Raw genomic sequence first — 26,815 nt, 5'->3', positions numbered from 1 at the left:
CTTTGTGTTCTGCCAGCCCGGCTTCCTACCCAGTGACATCGCCATGCCCAGTCCAGATTCCATGTCCCCCTCTGGGCTAAAGTCTGCCTCTCAGTTCTACCCCGGATCGTACCCCAACAACCCCAGGAGGAGGCCTCCCGATGGCCAGCTAGGTAAGAGAGATGGATTCGGGAAAAGCTTTTCTTTGTAGAAATGTTTTTCAGGCTCTTGCCTTTTTATGTCAGATTATAGAACAAGTTGTCTCAGCCAAATATGTGTAGCTTTAACCTTTTTCACTGGGTGAAAAACGCTAACAATACACAATAATACCATTTAATATGGTCAAATAATATTTTATTATCAAACAAGACACTAAGGGCTCTAATTTAATAAACCTAACACAATGGCAAATATTAGTGCTGGCGGTAGCGCTATAGGTCTGGGGTGTGCCAGAAATATTTGTGCTATTTTGACAGCAGGAATTATGAGCGCATTAACTGGCGGTGCTGCGAAAGGACTGGGTTTTGATGAATAAATTAATTGTAGGTGTGACAAGGGCTTGGCCACTCACTGGCCAATCAACGTGTTTCATGGCTTAATACTGCATGCCATTGTCTCAAATTCTGTAGGTTATTGATGGACTTTGCGTTGTCGTTCAATTTGGCTGGGGGCAGGAATATTCTCGTCCTAGCCCCTTGTGGATTGATGCTACAGTTTATTAAATAGCATAGGCTACAGAAACTGGTAATACCTGTAAATAAAACATTCAGTGTTTGGAGTGTTGACAGAACATTGTAATTGACTTCAATGAGTATAGGCCTACATATCTTTATGCATCGCTCTTCTTTCTTCTCAAACAAAGAATACTAGGCTTCTGTAAATTGTATTGTGTGAGGCACGTTCTCAATAAGCAAGATACATCCTTGGCCTACCGTTGATATGGCGTTATAGGACTGAATAATTTGAATACGTTTGGAAATGTGCTTCTTTGGTAACTAGACAAGAGGTGCTCTTTGGAAATGAGGATGGATACAACCTGAATGGAGTATGCACTGCAGGTAGGTCTATGTGAATAATGCAAAAGCATCACGAGTAAACGTTTTAGTAACCTTTTATGGATAGGCTACTTGGCTAATGCATGGCCAGGAAAAACACCTGGTGAATTGCTTTTGAAACAGCTGATTCTAATTCTAGTAGGGTAAGGGTTTCCTACTTTGTGCTTGTTTTGTTATCAAATGGAAGAGAAAACAAGCAATTGTTACAGGAAAATAACTTAAGTTTCTAAATACAATGGTCACAGGCATTATCTCAGCTCTCATTCCATTATGGACATGTAGCCTACATTGAGTGTTTTTTAAAGTTTTTTTTACACACATCCAAAATAATAACAGGCGCTGGATAAAATAACGTACATAGATACAAAGGGGATGTCCGCTCACTGTTTTTCTGCTTCAGAACGTGTTTTTTTAATAAAGCTTTGGTGATTGAAATTTATTTCAAAGTGGTATCACGAGCTTAACCCTTTATCGATAGTCTTGACTACTTGGCGAATGCATTGGGACAGACAACAAAAACCTGCCTTAGTCAAGTGAAACAAAGTGGGAAAATATTGTTTTGATGTTTCTCAATACGAGGTTTACGGGAACAAAAAACATATTTTCCTTGTACTATGTGCATAGGGCACTGTGTGGCACGCCTGGACAGGCTGTGCTTCCGCTGTCAAAATCCATGCCATAACCAGCAGCGTTACCATTAAGGCCAGGTTTTGGTTGGTCTTAAATATTCCCACCAGCGCTGTCTGAAATTGGCACTTTGGCGCATGTTTTTAAGAACATGCCTCAGATATTGCCACCCCTCCCACCTTGGCGCAAGCGAGCTCATGTAAGACAGTTCAATTACCAATCCTGGCGCAAGGGCTGGAAAATAGCAGAGCGCCGGCTTTAACGGGTCAAAATTTCCAACGAGCGTGCGTTTGACAATTGTGCTGTCTTAACACCAGCCGAAAATAGAGCCCTAACAGTCAACCTTTATGAAGCGTGCTATCTGATTTACCTTCTGTCTCCCTGTAGACACCCAACCGAAGAAAATCCGGAAACCCCCTGGCCTGCCTTCCTCGGTGAGTGTTCATTCTGCTCCCCACACTAACACTTACCACTCTGTCTGCTCCAGAAGCTCTCTGACAGACAGACAGGCAGGGCCAAAGGGCCTCTGCTCACTCAGACAAACAACTGGCAGGCGTGTGAGAGAGCTTCCAAACAAACATTTAGTCTCTACAACACTGGGCTCAGACTACTGACAGAGTACCAAATGAATAACTTTAGTCTACATTGTGCTCCACTGACAAATGCTACAGATGCTGAGCAAGCCTCCAAATAACCAACAGTAGTAAATAACACAAGTTGTTTTTGTTGAACTACTGCTTGATATTGCATGCCGTGTGGTATTTGCTTACCATGCCCTGTAAGATGGTCCAGTGTGTTCAGGGTGCCTGATGCCTTTTTAACTAATAGTGGAAGGCCCCCTGCCAGGGATCATTAAAATGATATATTGCCATTACACAAACATTTTCTGTAACCCAAACCATGGGCACATTCACTCTCCTGCGCTCTCATATATGCATATATGACACCGCAGCGAAGACGGTCATAGTGAAACCTCTGTGGCCAGTGTTCGTGACTGCACCACATAGGCAATATTAAACACTGCCTGGGTTTGAGGCCCGTCTCTCAGCCGCTCCCACAGTTTGAGCGATGGCCATGTGGTTTTAGTGTAAATTAATGTAAAACCCCTGGCTGCCCCCCTCAACCCGTCCGCTTACGCTTCACCACACGATGGTCTGGGAGGCCTCCCCCTATGAGTGACCCAGTTGTGAGGCGTGCTGCTCGCAAGTCCTCTTAGCCTGTGTCTGAGCCCAGATTAATGACTGCTGATGATCCTGTCTCCCTCTCCCTGCTCTCTCACCCTGCTCTCGCTCTCTCCCTCTCCCTGCTATCTCTCTCTCCCCCACCTGCTCCCTCTCCCTTTGCACCCTCAGCTCTGTGGTAGCCTAGTTCTAGCTCTCCAACCCAACTGCCAGACCCCTCAACTAAACTTCTAATACCTGTACATCAGGGCCTGTCCTAACCCCTAACCTCCATGTCACACACAACACAGGCCATTCCTCAGGTGTATTGTTACCCCTTAATATGGTGCCATCTACACTACATGAAAAGTATGTGGACACCTGCTTGTCGAACATTTCATTCCAAAATCATCAACATTAATATGGAGTTGGTCCCCTCCTTTACTGCTATAACAGCCTCCACTCTTCTGGGAAGGCTTTCTACTAGATGCTGGAACATTTCTGCAGGGACTTGCTTCCATTCAGCCACAAGCATTAGGTCAGTGAGGTCAGGCACTGATGTTGGGCGATTAGGCCAATTCCCAAAGGTGTGAATTATATGGACCTCGCTTTGTGCACTGGGGCCTAACCCAAACTGTTGCCACAAAGTAGGAAGCACAGAATCGTAAAATGTTGTCATAAACTGTAGTGTTAAGAATACCCTTCACTGGAACTAAGGGCCCTGAACCATGAAAAATGTCCCCAGACTGTTATTCCTCCTCCACCAAACTTTACAGTTGGCACTATGCATTGGGGCAGGTAGCGTCCTCCTGGCATCCGCCTGGCCCAGATTTGTCTGTCCAGTCGATGCTTGGCATTGCACATTGTGATCTTAGGCTTGTGAGCGACTGCTCGGCCATGGAAATCCATTTCATGAAGCTCCGGGACGAACAGTTATTGTGCTGACGTTGCTTCCAGAGGCAATTAGGAAGTCTGTAGTGAGTGTTGCAACCGAGGACAGATTTTTACGCACTAAGCTCTTCAGCACTCAGCGGTCCCGTTCTGTGAGCTTGTGTGGCCTACCACTTCGCGGCTGAGCCATTGTTGCTCCTAGACGTTTCCACTTTACAATAACAACACTTCCAGTTAACCGGGGCAGCTAGCAGGGCAGAAATTTGACAAACTGAAAGGTGGCATCCTATGACTTTATTATTATACCTTTTATTTAACTAGGCAAGTCAGTTAAGAACACATTCTTATTTTCAATGACGGCATAGGAACAGTGGGTTAACTGCCTGTTCAGGGGCAGAACGACAGATTTGTACCTTGTCAGCTCGGGGATATGAACTTGCAACCTTTCGGTTACTAGTCCAACGCTCTAACCACTAGGCTACCCTGCCGCCCCGTTGTGCTGACGGTGCCACGTTGAAAGTCACTGAGCTCTTCAGTAAGGCCATTGTACTGCCAATGTTTATCTATTGAGATTGCATGGCTGTGCTCGATTTTTATTTTATTTTTATACACCTGTCAGCAACGGGTATGGCTGAAATAACCTAATCCACCAATTTCAAGGGTTGTCCACATACGTTCTTTAATACATGCATACAGTACCAGTCAAAAGTTTGGACACCTACTCATTCTTGGGTTTTTCTTTATTTTACTGTTTTCTACATCGTAGAATAATAGTGAAGACATCAACTATTAAATAAATCCGAGACAGTGTCACCAGCAAAGCACCATTACACCAACACCTCCATGCTTCACGGTGGGAACCACACGTGCGGAGCTCATCCGTTCACCTACTCTGTGTCTCACAAAGACAAGGTGGTTGGAACCAAGAATCTCAAATTTGGACTCATCAGACCTGAGGACATATTTCCACCGGTCTAATGTCAATTGCTTGTGTTTCTTGGCCCAAGCAAGTATCTTCTTATTATTGGTGTCCTTTAGTAGCGGTTTCTTTGCAGCAATTTGACCATGAAGGCCTGATTTCACGTAGTCTCCTCTGAACAGTTGATGTTGAGATGTGTCTGTTACTTGAACTCTGAAGCATTTATTTGGGCTGCAATATCTGAGACTGGTAACTCTATTGAACTCATCCTCTGCAGCAAAGGTAACTCTGGGTCTTCCTTTCCTGTAGTGGTCCAGATTGACTGACCTTCACATCTTAAAGTAATGATGAACTATTGTTTCTCTTTGCGGCAGGTAGCCTAGTGGTTAGTGTTGGGCCAGTAACCGAAAGGTTGCTAGATCGAATCCCCGAGCTGACGAGGTAAAAATATGTCATTCTGCCCCTGAATAAGGCAGTTAACCCACTGTTCCTAGGCTGTCATTGTCAATAAAAATGTGTTCTTAACTGACTTGCCTAGTTAAATAAAGGTTAAATAAAGCTGACCTTGACTGACCTTCATGTCTTAAAGGTTAAAGTAATGATGGACTGTCGTTTCTCTTTGCTTATTTGAGCTGTTCTTGCCATAATATGGACTTGGTATTTTACCTATCTTCTGTATACCACCCCTGCCTTGTCACAACACAACTGAATGGCTTTAACGCAATAAGAAGGAAAGAAATTCCACAAATGAACTTTTAACAAGGCACACCTGTTAAATGAAATGCATTCCAGGTGACTACCTCATGAAGCTGGTTGAGAGAATGCCAAGGGTGTCCAAAGCTGTCGCCATGGCAAATGGTGGCTACTTTGAAGAATCTCAAATGTAAAATATATTTTGATATAAGAATTAATTTTATTACTACATGATTCCCTATGTGTTATTTCATTGTTTTGATATCTTTATTATTCTACAATGTAGAATAGTACAAATTAAGAGAAACGCTAGAATGAGTAGGTCTGTCCATCTTTGACTGTTACTATGTGTATATGTAGTTCCTTAGACCAGTGTTTCCCAAAGTCTGTCCTTGGAACACCAAGGGGTGCATGTTTTGGTTTAGTTGATTATTTGAATCGGCTATGGCGTGCCAGGGCAAAAACCAAAACTTGCACCCCTTAGGGTCCCGAGGACCGAGTTTGGGAGACCGTAATTTAACTAGGCAAGTCGGTTAAGAACATATTCTTATTTTACAATGACGGCCTACCCCGGCCAAACCCTTCCTGAACCCGGACAAAGCGGGGCCAATCACTGTGATACAGCCAGGGATCGAACCATGGCCTGTAGCACTGAGATGCAGTGGCTTAGACCGCTGCGCCACACAGTGGTAATAATACAGACTTACAGTGGTTGTATTATTAATGTAGAGGATATTTTCTCTAAGTTGATATTGCTTTCTACTAGGCCCATTCTATTGTCATATATCACTTGTTTTACAAATGCTCACACAGTCAGAACCTGAATTACATTAAACCCCCATTAGTGAGATTTTTCCACAGAAATCCGAATTCTTTCTTCCTAAGAACACAATTATCCACCCGCAATCATTGTTTCATTCCCCCACACATCTATCTAGAGCAGAGGATTCGCTCAACATTGTTTCCCCTGAAAGACAAGCCTATTGTTAAATGAAGCCATCTCCGCCTTGTTCTCTCAAATTAACCGTGATGGTAGTAAAGCCCCTATTCACACACACACACACACTGACTCCCCTGGCCATATCATGCTTTGTTTAAGTCGTTTAGATTACCTTATTCTGTCCCCCACCCCAGCCTTATCTCTGCCTATTTCATAAATCATCAGCGCCTTCATTTCCCCCCACACTCCTCACTCTTTGCCCCCGCCCCCTCCATTGGAACCTCGCACTCTCTCGCTGACTGGCACCCAGCCCCCGCCTCTCTCAGCCCTCTCCCTCTCCTCGGCTCTCCTCAGCCCAGCTGCCTGTGGAGTTGGACCTGGTCCAGGAACAGGCAGATGGCTCTGTAATTAGAAGTGCATCTCTCCATTCCCTTTCCACTTCTCTCTGTTAAATCAAATTACAGAAAAAAAATCTGTTTTCTGGTTTAGCATTCTTTGCAGCATAGCCTCTCTCTCTTCCCTCTTTCACCCCGTACATGCCAGAAAGCGTGAGTGATGGGTTATAGTGTCAGGAAGCTGGGATCTTTGTGTCCATTTGAATTTTAGGGGAGTGATTTGACGTTTCCGACACATGCAGGGGAAAAAAGGTTTGGAATGGCTTGCCATTTTCAATGTAGCATTCATTGTGGTTCGGAATAACTTGATAGGACCCTTGAAGGGCCATTTTAACCAAATGGCTATTAGAGTATTGGGTCACAGACCCATATCACCCCTAATTCAATAAATACAAATTCAATACATGCGTATTATCTATGCCCCTTCAGTTCAAACCCACGGTCTTGGTACAATAGAAATCGGAGAAATGATTTAAATGTGATTCCCTTGCTTATTTGAAGTCATGGGCTGGACAATGTTGTGCGTTTGTGCATATCTCAGTGTGTGAGCTGCTGGTGAAAGGATAGCTTGAGGGCAGGCGCTGCAGGCACTAACCCTGCTATGTCACTGGGCTCCTGGGAGAGAGGAAGTGCTGGCTGTGCTGTGGGATTGTAACCGTCACTGTGCCCAGCATGGCATGGCCACACTGTGCCGCTCTCGCATACGGCATAGGCAAGGGAGGCATGCAAGCCTCACCCTCGCCACCTCCTGGCTGCTTAGTGCTACAACCGTTAGCTAAACGTTAAAACCATTGATTAGTGGCAGTTGTGCATTTGTTATCTTGGCAATTGTAGATGTAAGGCACAGATACATTTTATTTTAGGGGAGGCTGCCTGTAGGTATATATCATGGCACAAGTGTGCTTTGTGTTTTGTTGAAATGGCGGCTAATGTGAAATTTGTTTGACCCATTAGGTGTATGTCTCTTCCTCCGGGGATGAGTATGCCCGTGACAACGGAGGATATCCTGGCACCAAACCTGGCTCTGTCTACCCAGGCTCTTTTTACATGCAAGGTAACTATGACAACCACTTAAGCGCTAGAGTGATGACACAGTCTAACCTCTTTTTCTTAATGTTAACTTAATGATTTAAGGTATATGAAAATGTGTTTTGAGTTCAAATACACTGGAGTGAGTCATGTTTGAGTGAGTAAGTCCATTGCCTAACCCTGTTGTTGTTAACAGAGGGACTCCACCCCTCCTCTGACCCTTGGGCCTCCTCAGGACCTTTGGGTCAGTCTGGCTACTCTGCCATGCTGGGGAACTCTCCCCACATCGGCCAGCCCGGATCCTTCTCTGCCATCAACCCACAGGACAGGATGGTGAGGACAACCCCACACTATGTAATATTTCATATAATTTACATTCAAGTAACTGTTGTATTGAGTTCTGTGTTCTTTTTTAATGCTATTTCTACTCTCTGACGAATCCAACTTCCATACAAGTTGCTCTAACCCAAGCTGTTCTGTCTTCCCTCTAGAAGCGTCAACCCCTGCCTCTGTCCCCACAGAACTACCCTCTCCACGGCAGTGAGGTGAACGGCAGTCTCGCGCCCGGCTTCCACTCTGGGTCTGGGAGCTACAACCACACATCCTCCATCAACGGTGCAGACAGCATCATGGGTACAATAAAGGCTCACATGACAACTGTGCATTTTGTTAACCAATTACCTTGTCCTTCTCCTGTTAAACATGTTGTGTTGCCCCTCGGATTAACATTGTCTTTAAAGTGGTCTCACTAGCTTATTGGAGACCTTTTATATAGTAGTTGCTGCCTTTTAAATAATGGGTGAGGTCAATAAGCTGTCGTTTCTCCACAGCCAATAGAGGCACCACTGCAGGGAGCTCAGGGGATGAGATTGGGAAGGCTCTTGCTTCAGTGAGTAATCCTCTCAAAAAAAAAATCCTACAGACCTTTTGATTGAACTGCATTGTGTTCTTTCAGTGTTCTGCTGTTCACTGTCTAAAGACACTTTGTCCTGTGTGGGTTAGATCTACCCCTCGGACCACAACAGTAACAACTTCTCCTCCACACCCTCCACCCCAGTGGGCTCACCCCAGGGAATTGCAGGTATACATACTGGATTATATCTGCATCTGGTAGCTTGTATTAGTAAAAGGTTTGACTGGATCTCTGGAGCCCTGAAAATGGTTCTGGAGCTCCATCTACTGTTGGAAATCAGAGCTGTCATTTTGTTGGACAGGATTTTCTGTGTAAATATGGCACTTCTTCTATTCTCTCTCTGCAGGAGCTGCATCTCAATGGCCAAGACCTTCAGGGCAGTCTGCCCTGTCACCCAACTATGAAGGGCAACTGCATGCTCTGGTGCGCCCTCTTCACTTCAAATAATTCCAAAATCTATTATTTGATGTGATCGTATAGTAGTCAACATAGTGACTGAGATTTGCCCTGTACATCTGTCTCCTTGCAGCAGAACAAAATGGAGGACCGCCTGGAGGAGGCCATCCACGTGCTGCGTAGCCACGCTGTCCAAGGCCCTCCCGGCCTGGGAGGAGGAGCCCACTCTGACATGCACAGCCTGCTGAGCGCTGTGTCCTCTGTACACAACGGTGGCCTGGGAGGTCTCTCTCAGGCCTTCTCCAATGCTGGCCTTGCCCTCAGCAACAGACACCCTACCATGGTGAACACACCCTCTGACTCCAAGACTTAGCCCCCTGTTGTCTTACATTAGAGATTATGATGATTTGTATTGAACTTTCCAAGCAACAGGTTTAATAAAGCTTTTGCCATCGCGTTGCATGTTGTGTTTGATGTCTCATGTTTTGTTACCGTTCTCCAGGGAGGGAACCATCAGGAGGAGCCCACAGGCCTTCCTCCCAGCAGTACCCTGCTGCACGGTCACCACGCCTCCGGACCCCCACAGTCCACTGGACAACCAGAGGGCTTCACCAGTGAGTTACACACTCTGATTCACTGCTCATCCCCACATGACCTGTGACCTTTACTCCTGTTCCCTGATTTAATGTATAAAACATGGCAAGCCGTTAAGATAATGGGGCTACTTAATTGTTCTCTAAATCGGACATACTGAAGGTGCGTTTCTGTGATGCAACACAGGTCTGCCAGGAAGTGTGGCCCGCTCCACACACTCGTCCAGTGGCTCGGACATCAAGCGGGAGGACAAGGAGGACGACGAGAACTCCTCCATCGCTGACAAGTCTGAGGACGAGAAGAAAGAAACCAAACGCATCAGAGCAAGGTAGGTGATCACCAACCGTCTCTCACCCCGACTATTGACACTGGCAACTGTCAGATAATGCATTCCTGTGTATTACCATTGGTTGATGAACATACTGTAGACTATTTTATCCCACATAGGTGGAAATGTTGTAAAATGATGTTAGTGAAAGAAATACGAGGAGAAATGCATTACATTAGCCCTGATGTAGATGCACAATTTCAACTGCTAGTTAGCTGTTTTAGTTGAGTTGGTAGCTAGTTGTGTAATGCCCTCCCCTCATGTCCCATTGTTTTCAGAAAGGAGGCGTTGACCCTCCAGATCCTCTCTGGCCTCTCAGGCCTGTCAGACCCGGGAGATGAGTAAGTCTCTCCATCCATAGGCCATAGTGCTTTGTGTGCTGAAAGCACACAATTGGGGAGCCAATACTGTATATCAAAGTCTACCGTTCTGCAAAGCCTAGCACATACATTTTCATTTGGTTTGATGGTAATAGACGTAAGTTCGAAAACAAAGCAACATTGAATAGCATAATGGTAAAAGATAACAACATTTCCAACCCATGTGGGATAAATCATTATTGTTTAGTATTTTTACCAAATAGTCTTATAATGCGTTTCACTGCAATTGGTAACTTATTTTCCTAGTCTTGACTAAATTAAATGTTTCTATTCGGATCAATTGTATGACTTAACAATGTATCTGGAGCTTCCTTTTAATACATTTACTTTCAGAACTACATAACTTCCTGGTGCTACCCAGGATTCTTTTAGAATGACAGCTAAATGCTTAGGTGTCTATGCTGCTTCGCATGTTTTGCTGAGGTGCAGCTGGCACATGCGGCCCAACTCTTTGAAAGTCTAGTTGCTTGGTTTGTGAGTGCCGTCCTCCCGTGGCTTCATTCCTCTCCGTGTCTTCCGCCTTCTAGTCAAGAGGATGAGGATGACGAGGACCTTCCTCCTGAGGTAAAGGTAGAGCGTGAGAAAGAGCGGCGAGTGGCCAACAACGCCCGCGAGCGGCTGCGAGTGCGAGACATCAACGAGGCTTTCAAGGAGCTGGGCCGCATGTGCCAGCTGCACCTCAGCAACGACAAACCTCAGACCAAACTGCTCATCCTGCATCAAGCCGTCAACGTCATTCTCAACCTGGAGCAGCAAGTCAGAGGTAACGCAGGGCTACTGTGGCCATATCTCTTGTATTGTCACTTTTTACATGTTGACCTCTGTATTACTTTGTCCCCTGTGTATATTCTTTTCTCAGTGGACCATCGAGAACCATCCCGAATATTTCATCCAGCTATTTTTCACACCAGAAAAATCTGTTTTATGTCTTTTTAATAAAGGATTGAGTTTTTATAGCACAGTGGAAGGTTGGATAAATGACTTGTATGCAATGTAAACTCATATTCCCTGCTATCCCCTCTTGTCAGAACGCAACCTGAACCCTAAAGCAGCGTGTCTGAAGCGACGGGAGGAGGAGAAAGTCTCTGGGGTGGTGGGGGAGTCCCCCATGCAGCTCTCAGGAGGCCACCCCGGCATGGGGGGAGATGGCCATAACCCAGTCAGCCATATGTAATACCAGGTAGGTATCTCTTCATCCATATTTCATCTTTGTCAGTAATTGTAGTGCTTTCAAGTTTAGAAGACTGACACTAATTGTATTTTCCTTTGCAGATCTGATGGAATTCCTTTGGCTTTCGGAAGATGTGGCCTTGATCTCTTCTTCCACCCATTCTTCTCAGTGTGTACATATACTGATGTGTCTGTGTATTGTCATAATTCAGTTTGAAGACACACATTCACACACCCTTATCCACACATGCATACTGCCAAAACTGACACAGCCAATTTGCCGCACTCCTGACCATGACTACCAGCGCAAATGTGAAGAACCTTGTACTTTTTTTTTTTTTTATATACATGTTTTTTTTTGCTTCCGTAACATGATGGATCACCGGAGTACTAGTGTCCGGCCACAAATGGGACTTAAAACACTGCCGAGAGGTGCTCTGGGAAAGACAGAAGCCTAACAAACTACAAATTTACAAAAGGATTTGTGCCTAATTGTTACATGTTTTATGAGACATTTAAGCAAATGTGTGGAACGTTTTGTTTCGGGGTTGCTTGTATGTATGAGCAAGTGTAGATTTGTCATTCCCAACTTAATGGTACAGTCTTACATATGTTATGTAACCAAATCCATGTGATAGAGAGGGCAGTTGACCTGCATCGTGGGACAGAGTTGCAGTCCCACCCCAGCTCTGTGGGCCCTGGGCCCAACATGAGATGAGGCAGAAGGGGGAGGAACCTCACCTGCCTAGTTGTCATGTTCAGGGTTGTAGAAGGCTTTTTTGTAGAAGACTCCAAGGCTTTTCTTCCCTGCCATAAACAAAATAATAGTATTTCAGACTCCAGTATTGTTTCAGCATCCCCTCGGTGTAGGTTAATTGGGAGACACCTGGCCAGGGGTAGAAAAGCAGTTTAACAGCACAAAAGAAACAGTAATTTTTCATCCTGCGTCTCACCCATTGGTTACTATTGATGCCATCAGAAACTAGAGAAGCTTTCTGGAAAGCTTGTGGCGTTAACCAGCCACTCTGTTCCGTCTAGTCATGAGATTGGAGGCTTGGTTTGTAATACTCTGATGGGCATCTTATGGCCAAATTGTGTAGTGCCACCCTTTGAGTTTCAAATCAATTGACCCTGAACTCATGCCCCATGCATTGTCATTAAAAAAAAAATAACACTAGGTGCCAATGTGCATTTGCAGGATCAACCATTGATACCCTTAATGGAATGAAATGTCCTCTTAATACCAGACAAGCAATTTATTAGAAGTTCAGTTGTCTATTCTTAAAATTGAAGCTTTGAGCATTCCCAATGAACTACACTACATGGCCAAAAGTGTGTGGATTCGGTTATTTCAGCCACACCCGTTACTGACGTATATAAATCGAGCACACAGCCATGCAATCTCCATAGACGAACATTGGCAGTAGAATGGCCTTACTGAAATGCTCAGTGACTTTCAACGTGGCACTGTCATAGGATGCCACGTTTCCAACAAGTCAGTTCATCAAATTTCTGCCCTGTTAGAACTTCCCCGGTCAACTGTAAGGGCTGTTATTGTGAAGGGGAAACGTCTAGGAGCAACAACGGCTCAGCTGTGAAGTAGGCCGTATATGCTTACAGAACAGGACCATGTAGTGCATAAAAATCATCTGTCCTCGGTTGTAACACTGACTACCGAGTTCCAAACTCCGGAAGCAACGTCAGCACAGAAACTGTTCATCGGGAGCTTCATTAAATAGGTTTCCATGGCCAAGCAGCCACACACAAGCCTAAGATCATGTACACAATGCCAAGCGTCAGCTGGAGTGGTGTAAAGCTCGCCGCCATTGGACTGGAGCAATGGAAAAGCATTCTCTGGCGTGATGAATCAAGCTTCACCAATCTGGGTTTGGTGGATGCCAGGAGAAAGCTACCAGCTTGAATGCATAGTGCATTGGTGGCGGAGGAATACTGGTCTGGGGGCTGTTTTTCAAGGTTCGGGCTAGGCCCCTTAGTTTCAGTGAAGGGAAATCTTAATGCTTCAGCATTCATTTTATTTCACCTTTTTTATTTAACTAGGCAAGTCAGTTGAGAACAAATTCTTATTTACAATGACGGCTGACCCCGGACGACGCTGGGAAATTGTGTGCAGCCCTATGGGACTCCCAATAATGCTTGGTTGTGATAAAGCCTGGAATCAAACCAGAGTCTGTAGTAACTCCTCTAGCATTGAGATGCAGTGCCTTAGACCGCTGCACTACTTGGAAGCCCCGGCATATAATGACATTCTAGACAATTCCGTGCTTCTAACTTTGTGGCAACGGTATGGGGAAGGCCCTTTCCTGTTTCAGCATGACAATGCCTCCATGCACAAAGCCAGGTCCATACAGAAATTATTTGTTGAGATCGGTGTGGAAGAACTTCATTGGCCTGCACAGAACCCTGACCGTAACCCCATCGAACACCAGACCTGATCGCACAACATCAGTGCCCGACCTCACTAATGCTCTTCTAGCTGAATGGAAGCAAGTCCCTGCAGCAATGTTCCAACATCTAGTGGAAAGCCTTCCCAGAAGAGTGGAGGCAGTTATAGTAGCAAAGGGCAGACCAACTCCATATTAATGCCCATGATTTTGGAATTAAAAGTTCGTTGAGCAGGTGTCCACATACTTTTGGTGATGTAGTGTAGTAAGAGCTCATGCTGTGTCTTGACTATATTGTTAAAATGTCTGCATAATGAGACAATCTGATTTGTAAATCCACCTCAAGCATACATTCAACTAAGGATATTGTTTCAAATGGAGCAAAATTAAATGCATATAAATATACATTTGTCTATACATTGTAGATTTTAAATCCATGACAATGTTAGTTTGAAGTTTAGAGTGTATTGTAGTTGAGCAGAATGAAGAGCTGATATTAAATCTTAATGTATTTTCAAAATGAACTCAAATTGGACTGTCAGATTTGCTATTAGAGAGGAAAGCTTAACTTACAAGAACACAGGCTCAGAAAGTGAAACGAAGACCGATGGGGTCAGTTGTAGGCTTAATTATCATTACGTATTTAGTGGACATTAAGCTGTCAGTCTTTGGTGCATCCCATTTTGATGAGATTGAAACATTTGACAAAGGGGTACAGTGGCCTAAAATATTGATATTGTTCCTGTTTTATATATATATATATATATATATATATATATATATATATATATATATATATATATATATATATATATATGAGTAAGGAAGTTTCTTTGTTCATTACCCAGATTCATTATTTCTTTTCAAATGGGAACGTGTGGATGGAATTTATGCCACTGACTGTCCTATTGAAGTGTTCTTACTGAATGGTCATGTGGCTTCACAAAGCAAAGTCTATGAAGACGGGCACTGTCTCGAACAGTAATTATGCAACTGGTTTTGAATGTAACATTCAAATGTGGATTGCCTTCATTTTCAAGTACATATCCAGGTTTTGTCTGTCGGTTCAATGTTATTATTTTCTCTTCATTTCAAACGTTCCATTCTATTCTCTGCATTCGTCCATGTGGTCGTCAATGTGCAGCTACATTGTCCTGACATGTTATTTCGGAGTTTGTGTTTGGATGGTCTGAAAAAACAAGTGTTAATTCCTGTTGTAAGTTAATATCATGGCTTCAGACATGGTATAGCACCGACCTCTAACCACAGAGGCAGAAATGTACATTGTTACTTGTTGGTCATAGTATTGAGAAGGATTTAAGTTTACTTTGTAGAAAGTGAGGAAAAGAAAAGAAAAAGACAGTTTTAAATCAATAGTGTGGCCTTTTCATTCTCAAGACTAAAGATGTCATTACTAGAGAGTGATGCCTTATCAGTGCCTGAACTTGTATTTTCATTAACTATAAAGACAGTTCTTTTTTTAAACCATAACATTTCATGTATCGCCAAGATTAGAGGTACATCGGATGAACCGCCCCACCCCTCCCTTTTCACTTTTCAGGAAGAAGTTGAACATTTAAAAAAATAAAACATTATGTATCTAGATAAATAAACATTTTAACTTTATGTAGATCTCTTGTTATTTTAATTTTTTTATTCAACTGGATTTGACCATACTACTGTTATGTTGTGGCTGTAGGTTCAAGTCCTGGTTGTGTTTGTCTGTTTGCCCCCCCTATTGATAAACCACTCAACACTACTGGGTTCTAAGATATGATGGGTTCTGCCCTTGTGATCTGCTTTTCGAAGCACCTCAAACTGTCTATATATATATATGGCTTCAGCTTTGAAGTGGGGGGCTGTGTTATTTTGAGCCATGACAACTGGAGCTTTTTGTCACTAGAACTATCATTTCTGTGTAAAAGAGTAAGTCTCCTCCATTTACTTTGAGATCTTTTTTTTTCTGATATCAATCTCCTTATTGACTTTGACAGTGACTTATTGTAAGGGGTATTGATGTACCTCTTCAGAGTTGATTTTGAATATTTGTTTCTCTACTATTACAAGGTGAAATATGTGTAGGCCTACTAAATATTGCGGATTTGTTCTGAGAGAGAAAATTTACTGATCTGATGTCATTACGTATTCTGTGAACATCCCACAATGACAAAATGTACAACCTGTATTCTGAAGTTGTTGGATAGGGGGAAAGATGGAGGGTCTTTTCTGTGTGTCGACCTGAAAATTGACACCGGCCCTGTTTGAATACTTAGAAGTGCGTCCATCCCGTCTCGCTTAATGACATGACTGGATAGTGTGAGTTGTATTGTCAACCTGTTTCAAATCTGACTTGAATATAACTTTATTTGATTTCATGTAATTTCTTATATGAAAGAACCTTGCTTTCACCTACCAAATTATTTCAGACCATAGATCAATTCAAGCAGGAGGGCATTACTTTAAAAAAATTCAAGTATTCAAATGGGGCCACTCACTCACTGCTACAAAGCCTGGCATCTTACACTTGCAGCGAGGACACAATCAAGACTGAGCAGTGTTTTCAGAGTGCCTCCAGTCCCGGTCTTTATTATCATTTTTTTATATATATAAAGTAGTTATTGAGAACTGTCCTGTATATAACAGTAATGTAGCAATAAATGTGCCATTTTTAATAACAGAATTATACCTTTTTCAATGTCTGGCTTTTGAATCTTGTAAACATGAAAGGAAATAAAGGAAAACATTGTAATAAAGGGTTTATCATAGCTTGGCAAATTAATGTCTCCTCTCAATGATCTCACATTGGTGAGAAAGTATAGACCACAAGCCCTAACTAAAGTTTTCCAAATGGTTGAACTTGGTCTTCAATGTGATGTCCCTTAAGCCCAGACAAAGATAATGTTATTTACTAACCAGCCTCTTCCTCTCCGGCTCAGATTTAAAAAAAAAAAAAAAAAAATCACATTGGAGATTTAGCCAAATTAGGCAGTCATAAAACTAGAATCTAATGGCATTGATTGATAGGGAAATATTGACCATCTAGTACCCCACTAAAATGAGCACTAAACCAACAATCATACAAACCATTCGCTATCTATAAATCAAGGCCTACTCACAATTCCAGTATGACTATCTGTACACAAGATTATGTATCTAATATATATGAAAAAATAAAATTATTGTATAGCTATATGTTGATTTAAAGGAAATTGTGGTTTAAATAGTAGCCAATGCCGTAGTATTGGTATAGTCTTTGTAGCGTATGTATTTGACAACAATGGGTCAACTCAGGTTAGCTATCAAATCTCATTGTTATTCAAATGATAAACTAAACTGTTCAAACAATTGTCAATAACCTAATATTTTAAGAAACATTATTTTACGATGTTTATACTATTTGGAAATACTGTATTCCTTATGATGTATTTTGGAGCTTTTTAAAACATGAATTTAAACCGACATTCCTGAGGTCCTACAAAGCAGCAGCCATCTGCGACGGAGGTGAGAATGGTGCAAGTGATAAAACGAGTTAATTGGGGCAAAATACATTGCCATCTCCAGAACGTGGAAAGTTGAAGTCTGTATCATAACTTTGTGAAGATTTATTTGACTTTAATAAATAGATTCAGACAACCGCCCAATGTGTACTGATCTAGCTAGCTAACGTTACTATCAGGCCTCTGATTTAATTATGGCCTCAGTATTGACAAATTCCACTGTTTTGGAGTTTGTTTACTTTTACGAGTAGGGTCACTGTTAGCTAGTTACTGTAACTACCTAGTTAACGTTAGTTCCATAACTGAACAATGAGACAGATGTTTCGCCGGATGTACACATCTGAAGCATCCGGTTGGCGTTTATTTTCCGCTCGCCGCCAAATATAGTGATGCGAGGAAGCCCAGGGGCCGGCAGTGAGAGAAGATCGACCTAGATGGATTTTGGACGATATTCTGCAAATGTTCTTATGTAATCTCAATACAGTTTTCTGTTACGAACATAGTGGAGTACGTTTTGCAGACTTTACTCTTTGCCAAAGTAAAAAAAAAAAAAAGCTTTGTTTTGGAGTGCAATTAAACATTGTTGTTATTGCACGCGCATTTCACAGAGTAGGCGTTCCCTAACGGAAATATGCAAATACATGCTAGAACGTGCCAATAGGATCTCGCTAGCTCGTGCTTGGCTCTCGCTAGCTCGTGCTTGGCTCTCCCACTCTGCTTGTTCTGCCCACTGATTAATTTGCTCCAATTGGAAACAACAGGTTCCATCTTGTTAACATATTTTGGTCTCTCTTGGAACAATTACCAACCAAGTAATTTATGGCCCTCATTAGCAACCTATTTTGAGTAACTTCCTTCTTCATATCTAAGAAATAATTTCTCCCCCATCCAAGTCTTTGGTTCTAGTCAGGAATGCCAGTAGTTTACAACATGAGCATTATATTCTTATCTGTCTAAATAACTTTGGCTTTGATTCTCAATAAAAGTGTGACTGTGACCGTGTGAGAATGACCACTGTTTTTGATTTGGCAGGCATTTTAATACAATTTACACCGCTTAGTGATCTCTAGGTTTAGGGGTCAAGGGGTTAAATACTGTGAGGAAAAGATGATGTTGGGACTTGACAGCAGTAGTGAAAACTCCTGTAGTAGGATACTTGACTTCAAATATCTCCTCATGTTATCATTTGTCCAGGGTTCCCACGATGGTTGGTTGAGGATCAGTGGGAGGAGTTGCCCTCCATAGATTGGAGGCTGATCTTGGATTGTGTCCCCTAAATCAACGGAAAGTTCAAGGACAACTAGTCACCTCTGGCTCAGAATTGTAAGTGAACATAAAGCAACTGAACAACCCTTTCCGGGCCTGTAGTTGTAGGCTATTGAGTGGCCAACAGATGGCACTGTCGTTAAATAACTTTTCAGTTGTCCCCTAAGAATATAGGCTAGCAAATGAATTAATACATCACTGGACCGCTAATGACTGGACTGTGTGTCTGTCTGCAGGACTACAACTTGGGGAAGGGAATGGTGGAATGCTTGCTCTTTCTGCGTTGCGAAAGTGTGATGCCCTGACACACCTATCATTCAGGGCTTGTAGATGTTTTTCCAAAGGGATGTCTCGTTAGATTGAATGCTGTTTTGTTCCAATGTTATTTAATGTGAATAAATATTTAATTTACTTACTGTCTGTCAAATTATTCTACACATTGCCAATCATTCCAAATATGTTAATGCAATGTTACCAGTGTGTGAAATTGTTATTTTGAGAAAAGGCTCTCAAAACGTTGGTTCTTAATGCATAAAGTATTTGAAACCAAATGTTATTGGTCACATACACATGGTTAGCAGATTTTAATGTGAGTGTAGCGAAATGCTTGTGCTTCTAGTTCCGATCTAACAAGTAATCTAACAATTCCCCAATGACCAAGACATTTGATGTGGGGGAAAAAAGCTTTACATACAGTATGTTTTTCTTTTGTCTAATATTAGTTAACATAAATACAGCACCAAATAAGTTAAGTGTTTTTTGAATAGCATTTCATGCAAATAAATAGGTTTAAGTCATTAGTTCGGTTACCATCCAATTGGTGACAGATTTCCATGTGAATATGCTAAAATCAGAATAAAAACTATACGCACATTTTCCCACCAGAGATGTTGTGCGTGATGAGGAACTGTACGTAAACAAGTACTTTGTGGTTAAATTCCAATTGACCGGATAAAAAAAACTAGTTTAATGGGTTTCTATTGCATTTTCAACTCAACTGATGGTTTTCTCACCAAAACATGTGGGTTATATAGTGAGTGTTTACATTTTTTTTTTTTTTAACCAGGTAGGCTAGTTGAGAACAAGTTCTCATTTACAACTGAGACCTGGCCAAGATAAAGCAAAGCAGTGCGACACAAACAACAACACAGAGTTACTCATGGAATAAACAAGCGTAAAGTCAATAACACAATACGGTGTGTGCATAAATATAAGGTGTGTGCATACGGTGTCTATATACAGTGTCTGCAAATGGCATGAGGAGGTAAGGCAATAAATAGGCCATAGTAGCGAAGTAATTGCAGTTTAGCAAATTAACACTGGAGTGATAGATGAGCAGATGATGATGTGCAAGTAGAAATACTGGTGTGCAAAAGAGCAGAAAAGTAAATAAAAACAATATGGGGATGAGGTAGGTAGATTGGGTGGGCTATTTACAGATGGGCTATCTACAGCTGCGGCAATCGGTTAGCTGCTCAGATAGCTGATGTTTAAAGTTAGTGAGGGAAATATAAGTCTCCAGCTTCAGCGATTTTTACAATTCGCTCCAGAGTGTGCCCACTCTAGTATTAGCATCTGTGCTCTGGCCAACAGCTCGCAGATACAGTGCGGGTTTAGCCTACATGATGAGATTATAGACAAAAGAGTGAGATTTTGTATTTGTCAAACGGCAGTCAAGCATCGTTCATGTCACCAGAATAGGACCTTCAACATTTATTGGAAAGGAGCATCAAGCTCATACTGTGCGTTATCACCACCCTGTGAAGTTATTATATCTGTAGCCTAATAAACTGCATGGTTTCCTGAATCGTAGTGGGAGGACCATACACCATCTCATTGTGTCTCTTAAGTTTACTTCTATTATGGTTATATCAATATTTGTGCAGAAAGGCATTTCTACCTCAATGTTTTGCATAATTATACTGAAGAAAAATATAAACGCAACATATAAAGTGTTGGTCCCATGTTTCATGAGCTGAAATAAAAGATCCCAGAAATGTTTATTTCTCTAAAATGTTCTGGGATCTTGTGTTTAGTGAGCATTTATCCTTTGCCAAAATAATCCATCCACTTGACAGGTGGCATATCAAGAAGCGGATTAAACAGCATGATCATTACACAGGTGCACCTTGTGCTGGGGACAATAAAAGGCCACTCTAACATGTGCAGCTTTGTCACAAAACACAATGCCACAGATTTCTCAAGTTTTGACAGAGAGTGCAATTGGCATGCGGACTGCAGGAATGTCCACCAGAGCTGTTGCCAGAGCATTTAATGTTAATTTCTCTATCATAAGACTCCTCTGACATAGTTTTAGAGAATTTGGCAGTACGTCCAACCGGCCTCACAACCGCAGACCACATGTAACCATGCCAGCCCTGGACCTCCACATCCGGCTTCTTCACCTGCGGAACCGTCAGAAACCAGCCACCCGGACGGCTGATGAAAATGTTTGCGGAAGAATTTCTGTACAAACTGTCAGAAACCGTCTGTAACGGCTGTTGGAAGGGGAGGACCAAGGTGCAGCGTGGTATGTGTCCATATTTATTTAATGAACACAGTAATCACAAAGAGAACGACCGAAACAGTTCTGACTGGTGCAGACACAACAGAAAACATCTACCCACACCCATAATGAGAAAACAGGCTGTCTAAGTATGGTTCTCAATCAGAGACAATGATAACCAGCTGCCTCTGATTGGGAACCATACCAGGCCTAAACATAGAAACACAACACCTAGACATACAACCTAGAATACCCACCCACATCACACCCTAACCAAACGAAAAATAGGAACATACAAACGGCGTGACACCGTCTTAAGGAAGCTCATCTGTGTCCTCACCAGGGTCTTGACCTGACTGCAGTTTGGCGTTGTAACCGACTTCAGTGGGTAAATGCTTACCTTTGATGGCCACTGGCACGCTGGAGAAGTTTGCTCTTCGTGGATTAATCCCAGTTTCAACTGTACTGTGTACATGGCAGACATTGTGTATGCTGCTGTGTGGCCGAGTGGTTTGCTGATGTCAATGTTATGAACAGAGTGCCCCCATTGTGGCAGTGGGGTTATGGTATGGGTAGGCATAAGCTACCGACAACAAACACAATTGAATTTTATTGATGACAATTTGAATGCACAGAGATACTGTGATGAGATCTTGAGGTACATTGTCGTGCCATTCATCCGCCCCACGTCTCAAGGATCTGTACACAATTCCTGGAAGCTGAAAATGTCACAGTTCTTCCATGGCCTGCATACTCACCAGACATGTCACCCATTGAGCATGTTGGGGATGCAATGGTTCAACGTGTACGACAGCATGTACCAGTTCGCGCCAACATCCAACAACTTCGCACAGCCATTGAAGAGGAGTGGGACAACATTCCACAGGCCAAAATCAATAGCCTGATCAACTTTATGCGAAGTAGTTGTGTTGTGCTGCATGAGGCAAATGCTGGTCACACCATATGCTGACTGGTTTTCTGATACCCTAAAAAAAAGGTAGGGGTGTGTATATGTAATCAACAGATGCATTTCTGTATACCCAGTCATGTAAAATCCATAGATTAGGGACTAATGAATTGATTTCAATTGACTGATTTCCTTATATGAACTGTCACTCAGTAAAATCTTAGAAATTGTAGCATTTTGTGTTTATATTTTAGTTCAGTGTAATTTTACAGATGCAAAAAGATCCCACCATGTCGAACGAACAAATGATGTCACCATTTATAAAATTGTACCAAAACATTTCCATCACAGCTTTTAATTCAGTATGACTTTACTCGCATAAACTGTGAATGGAAACGTGGTTAGTGAGAGCAAAATTATTATTTGTAAAATAGTCTTAAAATGTAATTAACACAACAGTTTATCCAACTGAAATACAAAGTGATATTAGCAACAACTGAAGGATCCACCCTTTTTTTTCTATTTTCACCTAAAATGACACACCCAAATCTAACTGTCTGTAGCTCAGGCCCTGAAGCAAGGATATGCACATTCTTCTTACCATTTGAAAGGAAACACTTTGAAGTTTGTGGACATGTGAAAGGAATGTAGGAGAATATAACACTATAGATCCGGTAAAAGATAATACAAAGAAAAAACCAACCGTTCGTTTGTATTTTTTTTGTACCATCATCTTTGAAATGCAAGAGAAAGGCCATAATGTATTATTCCAGCCCAGGTGCAATTGAGATTTTGGCTACCAGATGGCAGCAGTGTATGTGCAACGTTTTAGACTGATCCAATGAACCATTGTATTTCTGTTCAAAATGTTGTATCAAGACTGCCCAAATGTGCCTAATTTGTTTATTAATAACTTTTCATGTTCAAAGTTGTGCACTCTCCTCAAACAATAGCATGGCATTCTTTCACTGTAATAGCTACTGTAAATTGGACAGTGCAGTTATATTAACAAGACTTTATGCTTTCTGCCAATATCAGATGTCCTGGGAAATGTTCTTGTTACTTACAACCTCATGCTAATCGCATTAGCCTACGTTAGCTCAACTGTCCCGTAGATGGGATACCGATCCCGAAGAAGTTATTAATATGTAGGCTGCTTTGAAATTTCAGAAAGGTACATTCATTGTCTTTTTCTACTTGGCTACATTGACACAGTGTGGGGGGTACTTTGCTTCAAGCCCCCGTTGATATCCATTATTTGTCTCTAGGTTCGTCAGGAAGTGCATAGAGGATGTTGTGCCTACAGTGACCATTAGAACATACCCAAACCAAAAACCGTGGATAGATGGCAGCATTCGGTCAAAACTGAAAGCGCAAACAACTGCATTTAACCAGGTAAAGTGATTGGAAACCTGAACAAGTATAAACAGACCTTCGCAAGACAAAGCGGAAAAAATAAAGTACAGGGACGAAGTGGAGTCGCAATTCAATGGCTCAGACACGAGACGCATGTGGCAGGGACTTCAGACAATCCCAGATCATAAAGGGAAGCCAGCCACATCGCGGAAACTGAAGCACCACTCCCAGACATGGTCAACACCTTTTTCACATGCTTCAAGGAAAACAACACAGAGCCTCCAATGTGTGTCCCCGCTGCTCACGAGGACTGTGGGCTACTAATCTCTGTAGCCGATTCAGACCTTCAAATGTGTTAACCTGCACCGGATGGAATCCGAAGTCTGTCCTCAGCACATGCACAGACCAACTGGCTTGAGTGTTTACTGACATTTTAAACCTCTCACTATCCCAGTCAGTCCTCACTTGCTTCAAGATGGCCACCATTGTCCCTGTACCCAAGCAAGCCAAGGTAACTGAACTAAATGACTATCCCCCTGTAGCACTCACTTCTTGTCATCATGAAGTGCTTTGAAAGTTTTGGACCATATCACCTCCCCATACCTGACCCAAATCAAATGTATTTGTCACGTGTGGCGAATACAACAGGTGTAGACTTTACCATGAAATTCTTACCTACAAGCCTTTCTAACAATGCAGAGTTAAAAAAGTAACACAAATGAGCAAAAAATAAATAAATAGTAACACAATAAATAGGCCTTTATAGAAACAAGCCATTTTGCTACACGGACCTGCCATCATTCACTTTGAACTGGACTGTGTGTTTATAGGCAGTTGCAACAGCGCGACTTTAGATCATTGGAACGAATTCGCCAAAAGCCACAAAATACACCTGAATGGATTTCTGAAAATATGTAAATACCACGGGAGTCCTCTTACATTTGGGAACTTTACAGTCCTATTGATTAAACAACCATGAAAAGGTAGGCCCTATCTCCCTCAATTATGCACATCAACAACAACAAGATCAACAACTAATGCTAGCTAGAGCAAGATGAGCTAAAATCTAACGAAGGAACATTAGATAAACCCTCTCAAACTGAAGGCCTATAGGTTCGCCACTGTGCAAACATGTCTATAATGTATATAAAGGTTGTTAAGATATTAATGTTTCAAGAAAGGAGTGTATATATTTGGCCTGGTGAAGTGGTTTCATGCATTGACTGAATGGAAGCTAATCATTTTGTTTTTTACTCTGCTGGTCTCCTCACTGTCTGAGACCGAGTCAAGACTGAGTACAAATGTAACGGACACTGAGACAGAGACACTCAATATATGGTCTCGAGACCTGAGTGTCAGTGTAGTATGTGTGTGTGGGTAAAGTCCGGTGGTGAGTAGTCAGTGCAAAAAAAACAGAGTTAATGCAAAAAGTCTGGGTAGCCATTTGATTAACTGTTCAGCAGTCTAATGGTTTAGGGGTAAAAGCTGTTCAGGAGCCTTTTGATTCCAGACTTGGCGCTCCACTTGATGTGCAGTAGCAGAGAGAAGTCTATGGTATGGGTGTCTGGAGTCTTTGACAATTTGTAGGGCCTTCCTCTGACACCATCTGGTTAAAAATATAGGTTGTTTATGAATTCAAAAGACAAATAAAAAATAATTTTAAAAACTTTGTGGATTTTAGGCCAGTAGCAACCACCGAAGGGTGTTCATTTAGAGCACTAGGAAGCAGTAGTTCCAGTTCAAGGGTTGAATGAATATCCACACACACGCATACAACACCAATCTCTCTGATACTAATTGTGGTTCTGTAAAGAAAAGGGGAAAACTTAGCACAGTATGGGAAAATACAGTATGCCTATTTGCATGTCATAAAACTAAACAGGCTAAGTGAACCCAAACACATGCTAGATGCACAAATAAACAACATATAATAAACATAATAAGCATGAGCATGAGTGATCTACAACCAGAAATAGCCTAGCGCCAAAGAGAAATGCTAACAAACACTATATCGCTAATAAGCATGCTAAATAGTAATGCCTTCCGGGTGACAATACTAATGCAAACTGGAGCACGCAAGCTAGCTAGCAAGTTTAACATCAATGGTATTTTGATATTTTCAAGACACTATTTAGCTCCAGGACTTTGGGACTTACATTTATCTGCACACACAATAAAACATCAGAAAATAAAATAATTTATTTCTACGGAGGTAGAGTAAGCAGGATGGAAAACCCGGTTAGTCATCAGAATGGAAACTACTGACTGACTGAGGCCTTGCCTCGTCGGGTCCTACGCTAAGTCCCGTAAAAATAAAAATAAAGTACAATAATGATGATTGGGGTGACCTTATTTCAATAAGAAAAGCAAAAGAAAGTTGGGGTCTTGGAAAAGAGATGAGCTGTTTTTACTTCTGGTATAGAGATCCTGGATGGCAGGGAGCTCAGCCCCAGTGAAGTGTACTGGGCCGTATGCCAAGCAGTTGCCATACAAAGCAGTGATGGCAGTCAAGATGCTCTCAATGGTTCAGTTGTAGAACTGTTTGAGAATCTGAGGATGTTATCGTGCCCTAGACCCACAAAAAATGTGCATACCGCCACAACAGATCCACGGACGATGCAATCGCCATTGCACTGCACATCGCCCTATCCCACCTGTACAAGAAGAATAACTATGTGAGAATGCTGTTAATCAACTACACCTCAGCTTTAACGCCATAGGGACCTCCAAGCTCATCACTAAACTCAGGACCTTGGGTCTATACTTCTCCCTGTGCAACTGGATCCTAGATTTCCTGTTGGGGCGACCCCAGGTGGTGAGGGTAGGCAACAACACCGCCGCCTTGCAGATCCTCAACAACCTTATGGGTATGTGCTCAGCCCCCTCCTGTACTCCCTGTTCAACCTTGACTGAGTGGCCACGCACGACTGCTACTTAATGATCAAGTTCGCTGACGATTTAAAACAGTGCTAGGCCTAATTACCAACAAAGACAGCCTACAGGGCGGAGGTTAGAGCCCTGGCGGAGTGATGCCAGGAAAATAACCTTGGGCTCAACGTCAACAAATCGATGGATCTTATCGTTGACTCCAGGAGACAAAAGAGGGCGCATGCCTCCATCCACATCGACAGGGCCACAGTGGATGGGATCAAAAGGTTCAAGTTCCTTTGACGTTCACATCATTGTGGTGTGAACAGCGCCTCTACAAGCTCAGACGGCTGAAGAAATTTGGCATGGCCCCTAAGACCCTCGCAAACTTCTACAGACGTACCATTGAGAGCATTCTGTCGGGTTGCATCACCACCTTGTATGGCAACTGCTCCACCTTCAACTGCATGGGTCTCCAGAGGATGGTGTGGACAGCTCAACGCATCACTGGGCCACGCTGCCTGATGCACACTATATCACACAA

General features: G+C 42.5%; 1 protein-coding gene across 10 annotated transcripts in view; it reads left to right on the top strand.

Moving 5' to 3' along the window:
- Positions 1 to 12,643, top strand: part of LOC112230859 (transcription factor E2-alpha) — a 28,029-nt gene extending 15,386 nt beyond the window's left edge. For 4 of the 10 annotated variants that reach the window (XM_024397731.2, XM_024397232.2, XM_042304424.1 and 1 more), the window contains 15 exons: positions 17 to 152; positions 2,049 to 2,095; positions 7,614 to 7,713; positions 7,885 to 8,042; positions 8,180 to 8,321; positions 8,519 to 8,577; positions 8,691 to 8,769; positions 8,948 to 9,024; positions 9,131 to 9,340; positions 9,500 to 9,611; positions 9,778 to 9,919; positions 10,198 to 10,260; positions 10,827 to 11,062; positions 11,328 to 11,479; positions 11,572 to 12,643. In XM_024397731.2, the coding sequence (XP_024253499.1) occupies positions 17 to 152; positions 2,049 to 2,095; positions 7,614 to 7,713; positions 7,885 to 8,042; positions 8,180 to 8,321; positions 8,519 to 8,577; positions 8,691 to 8,769; positions 8,948 to 9,024; positions 9,131 to 9,340; positions 9,500 to 9,611; positions 9,778 to 9,919; positions 10,198 to 10,260; positions 10,827 to 11,062; positions 11,328 to 11,473 (1,707 nt within the window). In that variant the 3' untranslated portion in view covers positions 11,474 to 11,479; positions 11,572 to 12,643. The remainder of the gene's footprint in view (positions 1 to 16; positions 153 to 2,048; positions 2,096 to 7,613; positions 7,714 to 7,884; positions 8,043 to 8,179; positions 8,322 to 8,518; positions 8,578 to 8,690; positions 8,770 to 8,947; positions 9,025 to 9,130; positions 9,341 to 9,499; positions 9,612 to 9,777; positions 9,920 to 10,197; positions 10,261 to 10,826; positions 11,063 to 11,327; positions 11,480 to 11,571) is intronic. The other 6 variants (XM_024397320.2, XM_024397493.2, XM_024397571.2 and 3 more) reach the window with 6 other exon arrangements.
- The last annotated feature ends 14,172 nt before the right edge of the window (positions 12,644 to 26,815 follow it).

The sequence above is a fragment of the Oncorhynchus tshawytscha genome, linkage group LG01 (genome assembly GCF_018296145.1).
Source record: "Oncorhynchus tshawytscha isolate Ot180627B linkage group LG01, Otsh_v2.0, whole genome shotgun sequence".
Classification (NCBI taxonomy): Eukaryota; Metazoa; Chordata; class Actinopteri; order Salmoniformes; family Salmonidae; genus Oncorhynchus; species Oncorhynchus tshawytscha.
The sequence above is the reverse complement of the archived record's forward strand: the minus strand, read 5'-3'. Positions and strand labels throughout refer to the sequence as shown.